This window comes from Stigmatopora nigra, chromosome 13 (assembly GCF_051989575.1).
Source record: "Stigmatopora nigra isolate UIUO_SnigA chromosome 13, RoL_Snig_1.1, whole genome shotgun sequence".
Lineage (NCBI taxonomy): Eukaryota > Metazoa > Chordata > Actinopteri > Syngnathiformes > Syngnathidae > Stigmatopora > Stigmatopora nigra.
In genome coordinates, this window is record NC_135520.1 from 4,152,721 (window position 1) to 4,161,119 (window position 8,399).

Genomic DNA, 8,399 nt, shown 5'->3' on the forward strand with positions numbered 1-8,399 from the left:
ATCGGTTCCTTACTGTTACTTTAATTCAACTCATGACAACACACACACACACACCCACACACACATACAAGTACAAACCTTATCACTAGTTGACCAAATCAATATGGACCACTTGCACCAAAGTACAATGGAGGGCACTCAGTCGCAACCAAAGCCAAGAGTGGGAGCTCCAGTAAAGCCAAATATTTCCGAGAACTTTCACACAGATCGGCATTCACGCTCTCTGAAAATTCAACGAGGTAAAGCTGACGTTAAAATGTTTATTTGTTTTATATTTGGACACAAAGTATGCGAACAAGTTGATGTCAGAGTATTCTTCGCTATCTTTAATCCCAAAATATATTTTTTACAGCGGGAGCTTTGGTTCCACACCATCGGGTGACCCTTCTACTTTTAGGCCTGCTCAATGCTGTACTACTAATAACTGCTATTGTTCTCATCATTTTGTGTGAGTAATGATATAAGAATGATATAACCTATAAACACACTCTCACTGCACTGTAAACTTGGACTAATTGAATGGCAGGGTCACAAGTTATAAAATGTTCATTATTTTAAAAACAACAGTATCAAACATTAAACTACTATTAAATATATATTTTTGGAGCTACAGGTGCCGGCGCTAATGAGGATTACCTTCTGACCCCGGATTCGGTTGCTTCAACCCTCTTAATTGAGCGTAGTTATCTACGCAACCACAGTAAGTCCCTCAAAGCGGAACAGGATGCAGAGGCATCATTTGCTAAGGAAAAGGAAGTCAACATTCAACTCAGACTGCAACTGAATCAAGAAACGAAAATCAGTGACACCCTTTGGAGACAAGTTGATGAACTTCATAAAGAAAAGGATGCATTAATTACTGAAAAAAATGATATTGGTAACCTGACATCATCATTCAGCCAAACTGTGAATCAAGTTACGAATTAATCCCCAAGATGGATTCTGTATTTTTGTTGCAACAGAACAAAACTGTGGCAGATGTCCATCAGGATGGATCCTTCTCAATTCAACTTGCTATTATTTTTCTCTACCTGAAACTGACACATACAAGAACTGGCCAGACAGCAGAGCAGATTGCATTGGTGGAGGTGGAGATTTATTAGTCATCGACAACTTGCAGGAACAGGTCAAAAGAAAATATATAGCACCTGTAATAGTATGATTGAATTTTATATTATGACCTGCCACGATAAGGGCAGATTCCGCAAACTCGACTCCTTGAAAAGTCGATTTCTGACGAAAAAAGTTTGAGCACCCCTGCTTTAGGGGAAATGGAACTGATTGTGTTAAATATATACGATACTAAATAGATCAAAAGTGCTTGAACCGAATTTACTGAAGCAATCTTTATGAAATAATATAATTCTCCACAGAATCCATATTATCAAGAAATTTCTGAATTACGCCCTTTACCACAGATATTTATGCTAATTTCTGTATTTAGTCCTGCACGAACGTTCCGTTAAGTATAAAATTACTCCATTATTTCCTTTAATCAGTGGTTAAGGGTGTAAATCAGAAATTTCATGTTTCAATCCAATTAAAATTATAAACACCCTGCAAAGTCACGGTTCAGTTGTAACTCAAATTTTCTTTTTTTCCCCCAGATACTTATAAGTGAATACATTTCACAAACACGCTCCGATTTCAGTATGTTGAGAATAAATGCATACTGGATGGGTCTACAAAAAAATCAGTCGCAGGGAACGTGGATGTGGATAAACAACTCTACTATGGTTGACTCAGGGTGGGAACCTCAATGACTTACACATAGTAATTCTTATATTCAATACAATAATTAATTTTCCCATGAATACTTTGATGATTTACTCAAGGTACTGGAGGGACCAACAACCCAGCATTAATGGACCACAGAGTGGGGACTGTGCGGCTTTTTCTAACTTCATTGACATGAGAAAAACATGGTTCAGTGGAAACTGCCAAGAATGCCTGTATAATTGGGTATGTGAGATGGTCGCAAAGCCACTAAATGTATAAAAATTGTTCCATGAAAAATGAGTGAATAAAAACTTGGATATCTATCCATCCATACGTCCATTTTCTTTACAGTTTGTTTACGGAACAACTATGGTTAGAAGGGCTAGGGTAGCTTATAAGGACCGAGACAACAATGTGACATAATGCTCATATTTAATACTATTCAGTTTAGACAATTTATAATCATACAAATTATCCCAATGACCTTTGAGCATGGGTCGGAGTAGACCTTAAATTTGATGATGACCAATCCCAAGAATTATTCAAATTCAAATTAGAGTCCATGTCAATTACTGTCAAAATACAGACCAGATTTACATTGAACTACACAACATTTTAATTTGGAACCGCTTGACTGGGAGGCAAACATAATGCAAGCTTTCATGATTACATCTGACTACTGATCATCAACTTGTTGGGATTTTGATTAAGTTTGAAGTTTGTCTTTCTGCGTGCCATGTCAATGTTTAACAAATGAACCTTTTTTTGTTTGTAATGTTGCGGACGTGGGGCAATGTCCTCTCAAATACTCTCTTCAGCTGCCTCTCATAACACTCAAAATGGAAGAGAGCGCTTATAATAAACTTATTCTTCAGGAAGACTCCAGCGTAGATGAACCGCCAGACTACTTGAACCATGACAAACCACAAGGTAGGCTTCTGCCGAAAGATCCAAGACTTCTCTGCCATTTTATCAACATTGACTCGGTACTTAAAAATGATTTTACTTTCTTTGCTACTCTGTGGAGTCACCTTTTCAATGGTAAGGCCCACCTATATTTGGACCTCTCAAAGGGTGCTTGAAATCACTCTGGCTGGACTTGCTGCTCTCCTGCTAGCAGTGGATATTGGCTTAGGAGTCTATTGTGAGTCCCCGTGCATCCATTGTTTTCCAAACAAATTGGAAGTTAACAATAAAGAGAGAGTTAAGTAAAAACAGAGCAATTAAAGTTAATCTAATCAAAATTTCGTGATCAGTATCCTGAAACCCTCAGGGAAAAGTTGAATTCCTTAAATAACCAGAACAAAATTATCACTTCATTTTTGTGAGTTTGCAGGAAATATGTATTTTTTTCCCATATCAATGCCATTTTTCCCACTATTCATGAATACTAACATAGATATATATATATATAAATAGAATAGAAATGAGACAAAGAGCTACAGTAAATACAAAATATGATAAGAAGCAAAGAGCCTTTCATGGTCGGGAGCCAGATGCGGCTTGAGAGCTGCGTGTTCACCACCCGTTTTATGTGAAACGATCAATAAATTTTCCTCTTTTGACCGCAACCGTTTGACGACAACAGATAACAACCTGACAGACGAGTCTCGGGCAGTGATGAGCATCAGCCGTGAAGTGGCTGCACTGAATGCTGCTTACGATGCGGCCGCAACAAACCAAGCGGAGGCCCAAATGCGTTTGAGACAAGAGAATATAAAACAGCAAGTGATCAGGTGGCATATTGAACACCAGGTTAAAAGAAATGTAGACTACAAATACATGGCAAACAACCTCCACAGGGATATTACCATCTTAAAATCTCACGTGCCCGCCCTAAGTAAGTATATGATAAGATTTTGTCTTTTTTTTTACATTGATCATGGACAACACTACTTTGCACATCCTTTTTTACACCACAATATAAATGTAACTATCTTTCTGCAGGGGAGGGCTGCAGACACTGTTTACCTCGATGGATTTTAATTGATTCAGCGTGTTTCTTCCTAAGCTTGTCTGAAACTCGTAGACAGTGGCAGGAAGCCAGGGAATTTTGCAAAAAACATGACAGCGATTTGGCTGTGGTAGATAGCTTAGAGAAGCAGGTGAGGCAAATCCATGCATCAAGTCGATATTTGTTCTTTCTGGGTCTAACTGAAATGTCACGTGTATTTTTTTTTGAAATGTCATGGCCTGTCAGCTGAAATTAAATCAACTCATAAATCTTCATCAAGACCCATCCAGAACCTCAGCACAGAATGGCTTCTGGATTGGATTGCGAGATGTGGACAGCGAAGGAGTTTGGAAGTGGCTGGACGGATCAAAACTGAATCAAGGGTAACTTTAATGCCCAACAATATGGCTGTCGGCTTCACACCTCTGAGATCAAGGGTTCGATCTCAGGTCCGAACATTCCTCTATGGGGTTTCATGTTTTTCTCAGGCTTATGTGGGTTTTCCTGGGTACTCTGGTGTTCTCCCACACCCCAAAAACATGCAGGGAGAACTCTAAATAGCCCTTAGGTATGAATGTGAGTGTGAGTGGTTGTCCGTCTCCTTGTGCGCTGCAATTGGCTGGCCACCAAGTTGGGGTGTCCCCCACCTGGTGCCCATAGTTGGCTGGGATAGGCTCCAGCACCCCTCCACAATGCTTGTGAGGTACATAAAATAAATGAATGAATGTGATATACCATTTGTTTCAGCTTCTGGAATGATGGGGAGCCCAATGATGTGGGTGGTGAGGACTGTGCAGCCACTTACCCAAGAACCAACCCTTTTAAGGGCTGGAATGATGCTCCATGCTCTTACCGTCTCAAATGGATTTGTGAAATGTCTGTCGCGTAGAGTATTTTGTCATATCTGAACACAAAAACTCAACAATCTTTACAATGAGATTTATTAAGAAACTACAAAAGACGTTTTCTGTATAAAGAATAAATAAAATATTTTCTTTACTACATACATATTGCTTTACAGGCTACTTTACACTACACATCTTACCAGTGAATCACATCAATGACAGGTTAAACCCAAGAGACGAATTTGGACCAGATACAAATAGATGTCATCTATGTGAGTTAATTTCCAAGAGTTCATAACGCTGCAAAATGCTGCCGAAGTTGCACTAGGATCTGTTGAGTGTCCACGTGTTCGGGGAATGCGTCTTCGGACTTTTGGGCTGCAATATAGCTGCTCTGGAGGTCTCCAATCTGGACACAAAAAGAAAATATAAGTAAATGACCTAACTTATTTATTGTATAATTTCAGTAAGATGTTTGGTGGATTAAAATGACCTTTTCACAAAGGATGGACAGATTGTAGTGAGGCTCATACATGTGGGGGGACAGGGTGGCAGCTGTTTGCAGGAAAGCTTTTGACTGGATAGAAAAGGACAAAACAATCAGTCACAGTTTGAATTTCTTAGCTGGAATGAAAACACTTTTTTACTTCAGACACCTCCACCTTCATTTTACATACATACAAAGTGAATTTATTGTGTATGTTAAGCTAAACAGCTGGAGGACCATAATATATGTATTTTTTAATGTTGATATAAAAAACGCACTGAAATCCTTTGCTAAAATTATAAAATCTGGACACATTTAGCTGATAATAAACACAACTGGGCTTACCTTGAGCCATCAAACGATTAAATGAAAGTGTTTACCTGTTCAACACGGCCTTTGCGAAGCTCCAGCACTGCAAGGTTGTTGTAGGCCTCGGCATGGTCATTATTATAAGTCAAAGTCAGTTTAAAACACTGGTAAGCCAAAGTCATGTCGCACATGCCCTGCAAATAAAGAACTTTGCGTTTACATCTTCAACACATACCAGGTTTGGATTCGGTGAACTCACCACGGCAACCTGGCCGATGTTGTACCACACATCGGCTTGCTCTTCGTCGTTGGCCACCAGCGTGAGGGCTCGTTCGAAAGATGACAGCGTCATGTCATACTGCTGCGCGTAGAAGCAGCACAGGCCCAAGTTGTTGTACAGTTGGCAATTATACACCCCCATCTGGAGTAGCCGCCTAGTAAACCAAAAAGTAAGTCGTCCCTATCATTCATTATATGACTTGGTCGTGAGAGGTTTGGACCGACCTGTAGAAGCGCAGCGCAATCTCAGGTTGATCTGAGTAGAAGTGATTGCTGCCTATGCAAGCGATAGCCTCCACGTGTGTGTTGTCCTGCTTCAGGACGTCTTTGTAGTACTCTGTGGCTGACACCATGTTGTTCATCTCCTGTGACAAGGCGGTCCCGGAATGGAGAATATTACAGACCAAGAAGATGAGCGAACCTCAGGGTAACGGCGAAAAAGCCTACCTCGTATATGCGGGCGATTCCTGTCAGGAGAGTGACCTCGCCAGGAAAGTGGTCCAAGCCTTGTTTGAAGAGGTTGAGGGCTGTGATTGGTTGATCCAGACGTTGATATAACTGATAGAGAAGAAGAATGTTAATTACTGCGGTGGCTTAAATACTCTAGAGTTTCCTAATAGTATACAGTATTTGTGTAAACATTACATCATTACCTTAGCAAGATAAAGGTACGTGTCCACCATTTCTTGGTGGGTGAGAGCTGATCGAAACTGTTTTTCAGCCTCTCGGTACAAACCAAGTCTGCAGGGATCAGACACATGTTAAGTATTGTAGTAGGTGGTACATCAAAATGTACTTTAAAAGTAGTGGTATTAAAAAAATGTGCACATTTAAATGAGAGTACTAAGAGGCATCATTTGGAAATAAATGATTTCTGAGGAAAATAATTACTTCCAAATCTGAGATGGATTGAATATGTTTACATTATGTTCTGATGCAAATTAGACAAATGCATTGTGTGAGTGACATGTTTTTGGATGAATTGCCTGTAGTAGCATTTCCCGAGCTGGACTTTCCACCACCAGTCTTTGAAATGAGCCTGTTCAGTTGCTTGAGCAGCTAAATCTAGCGCCTATAAGTGAAAAAAAAAATAAACATGGCATTTGCAATAGAACTAATTGAATTATTGACTGGTTCAATGGAGGGTAAAATTGCTTACTTACATTTCTTACATCATTTTCATGGTGGAATATGTACTCAAAGAGTGTCTGAGATCAGAAATAAAGGTTACTCAAACAATGGTACCAGCTCAAAACAGGTTTTAGGCAAACATATTAAGTATATGCCTTACCCGAGATAAATTAGGCTTTTGGGAATACTTTGACATATTTAGCCTTGAAAGGTTTATAAATGGTCCATCTGGACTAGTTAACATGGAAGCCTGGAGGAAGCAGTCAAAAGCAAATATTAGAGTGTGTAAACCTGCCATATATTACATACAGTATGACATGAGTTCTCCATGTTAACGCACTGTTCCCAGACGAATGAATCGACCCGAGGCACTGGAGACGGGCCGGGCCGTACTTGCGGTGCGTGGCGTCTTAATTGCCTGCTCCATCGTGCCAGGGCGTCCTGACTGCGTATTGGGCCTCACAAATCCTGTGATAGGACGCCCTGACTGTGTCATCGGCCTAGAATTTAGGGTTAGTGTTTGATCAAAACAAATGAAACTGAAAATTAGATTTAGGTTGCATTGTTTTTACCTGACAGCTTGCGTGGGACCACCTCCGTGACTAGTTCCGGGCAGTCTTAAAGATGTTCCAGGGCCTTCCGTCAAATTAGCAAAGAATATTTCACTTTAAAGTTTTAACACTAAGTCAACTAAGACTCAATACGTACGTGCAACCTGGGCAATGGCGTTTTCATCCAGTATCATCTCAGCAATTCCTTCCTGATCAACTTCAATTTCATCAAGGTAGACCATCTCAGTAAGTGCCCGTGTTTTTAAGCTCCAGGCAGCCTAAAATGACAAATACAAAACACACGAATACCACTTTTTAGCTACTATTATCACAAGACTAACATTTTCAATCCGAGGGTTAGATCCCAGGGATCTGGACCTTGCAGTGTGGAGTTTGCATGTTTTCCCCAGGCTTGTGTGGGTTTTCTCCAGGTACTCCAAATTAATGAATGAGTGAATAAATGCTACTCGTTCGGAAATTAACTCTTTTGCTGTCACTCAAACCCAATAAGGTAAAAAGAAAAATGTCAAAATACCATCCATTACCATTACTTTCAAGAGTTAAGCAATATCAACAGTACTCCATGTAAGCTATTTCTGGTAATCTGTTGTAGTGAAAAAAAAATACTTTTCCAATACTTTTGATAACCCTACAACAAACAATGAATGGTGCAGAGATATAAAAAAAGATTATAGAGACAGTTGTTACCTCAGAAACAGACAAGTCTGAGTCCTAAGAGAGCATGCCAAAGAAGTGAAAAGAGTATTGATGACAACAGACATGAATAAACAGTAAAGAGAAAAGGCGAGCAAATAAGGTGAAACAATGTGATGGGCAGTATTCCAAACAACATGATGTCTAATAAGAAGAATCCTATTTGCAGAAGCGAGCTAGCAAGCTGTGCTAGCACGCTAAAAGCAACAAATTACCTGATCAAACGGGCTATCTAATAAAATTTTGGAGCAAATTTCTGAACATTGTTGCAGTTTCCGCCTCCTGAAGTAACTCCAGGCCAAAAACAACGGATCCATCGTCACCTCCATTGCGTCGATCGCTCAAATGTGGAAATCAGTGTTGGGTTTTGAAGAGAGAAGATTATGGTGATCCGAAGCTACCTCGGTTGC

The 8,399-nt window shown here is 39.9% G+C and overlaps 3 protein-coding genes across 5 annotated transcripts; 2 read left to right on the forward strand and 1 right to left on the reverse strand.

Annotated features, from left to right (window-relative positions):
* The first annotated feature begins 111 nt into the window (after positions 1-111).
* LOC144206563 (C-type lectin domain family 12 member B-like) lies at positions 112-2,052 on the forward strand. Its single transcript, XM_077731595.1, has 6 exons — positions 112-239; positions 353-448; positions 614-877; positions 963-1,126; positions 1,608-1,747; positions 1,836-2,052. The coding sequence occupies exons 1-6, from the start codon at positions 128-130 to the stop codon at positions 1,996-1,998; spliced, it is 939 nt and encodes a 312-aa protein (XP_077587721.1). The 5' UTR covers positions 112-127; the 3' UTR covers positions 1,999-2,052.
* A 452-nt stretch (positions 2,053-2,504) lies between these two features.
* Positions 2,505-4,679, forward strand: LOC144206751 (uncharacterized). Of its 2 annotated transcripts, none has more exons than XM_077731889.1 (6): positions 2,505-2,649; positions 2,747-2,863; positions 3,308-3,559; positions 3,667-3,824; positions 3,920-4,056; positions 4,421-4,679. In XM_077731889.1, exons 1-6 carry the CDS (start codon positions 2,559-2,561, stop codon positions 4,560-4,562), a joined length of 897 nt encoding a protein of 298 aa, XP_077588015.1. In that variant the 5' UTR covers positions 2,505-2,558; the 3' UTR covers positions 4,563-4,679. The 2 variants fall into 2 exon arrangements, with proteins under 2 accessions (XP_077588015.1, XP_077588016.1); XM_077731890.1 differs by having other exon boundaries at positions 3,954-4,056; positions 4,421-4,569.
* On the reverse strand, positions 4,598-8,395 carry ttc8 (tetratricopeptide repeat domain 8). Of its 2 annotated transcripts, XM_077731887.1 has the most exons (15): positions 8,205-8,395; positions 7,984-8,007; positions 7,433-7,553; positions 7,297-7,360; positions 7,065-7,224; positions 6,885-6,974; positions 6,757-6,801; positions 6,580-6,665; positions 6,247-6,334; positions 6,041-6,151; positions 5,819-5,958; positions 5,574-5,748; positions 5,386-5,508; positions 5,012-5,095; positions 4,598-4,927 (listed from the first exon to the last, which is right to left on the reverse strand). In XM_077731887.1, exons 1-15 carry the CDS (start codon positions 8,316-8,318, stop codon positions 4,811-4,813), a joined length of 1,542 nt encoding a protein of 513 aa, XP_077588013.1. In that variant the 5' UTR covers positions 8,319-8,395; the 3' UTR covers positions 4,598-4,810. The 2 variants fall into 2 exon arrangements, with proteins under 2 accessions (XP_077588013.1, XP_077588014.1); XM_077731888.1 differs by lacking the exon at positions 7,984-8,007.
* Between the last annotated feature and the right edge of the window lie 4 nt (positions 8,396-8,399).

What these genes read in the sequence shown, in the direction of transcription:
- LOC144206751 (XM_077731889.1), top strand. Translation starts at nt 2,559, where the DNA reads ATGGAAGAGAGCGCTTATAATAAACTTATTCTTCAGGAAGACTCCAGC. An exon ending in TATTGGCTTAGGAGTCTATT is followed by an intron (nt 2,864 to 3,307) that starts GTGAGTCCCCGT and finishes TGACGACAACAG; the next exon opens with ATAACAACCTGACAGACGAG. An exon ending in ATCTCACGTGCCCGCCCTAA is followed by an intron (nt 3,560 to 3,666) that starts GTAAGTATATGA and finishes ATCTTTCTGCAG; the next exon opens with GGGAGGGCTGCAGACACTGT.
- ttc8 (XM_077731887.1), bottom strand. Translation starts at nt 8,318, where the DNA reads ATGGAGGTGACGATGGATCCGTTGTTTTTGGCCTGGAGTTACTTCAGG. An exon ending in GATTCATTCGTCTGGGAACA is followed by an intron (nt 6,975 to 7,064) that starts GTGCGTTAACAT and finishes TGCTTCCTCCAG; the next exon opens with GCTTCCATGTTAACTAGTCC. An exon ending in ATTGCGCTGCGCTTCTACAG is followed by an intron (nt 5,749 to 5,818) that starts GTCGGTCCAAAC and finishes TTGGTTTACTAG; the next exon opens with GCGGCTACTCCAGATGGGGG.
- LOC144206563 (XM_077731595.1), top strand. Translation starts at nt 128, where the DNA reads ATGGAGGGCACTCAGTCGCAACCAAAGCCAAGAGTGGGAGCTCCAGTA. An exon ending in CTCTCTGAAAATTCAACGAG is followed by an intron (nt 240 to 352) that starts GTAAAGCTGACG and finishes TATTTTTTACAG; the next exon opens with CGGGAGCTTTGGTTCCACAC. An exon ending in TCTACTATGGTTGACTCAGG is followed by an intron (nt 1,748 to 1,835) that starts GTGGGAACCTCA and finishes GATTTACTCAAG; the next exon opens with GTACTGGAGGGACCAACAAC.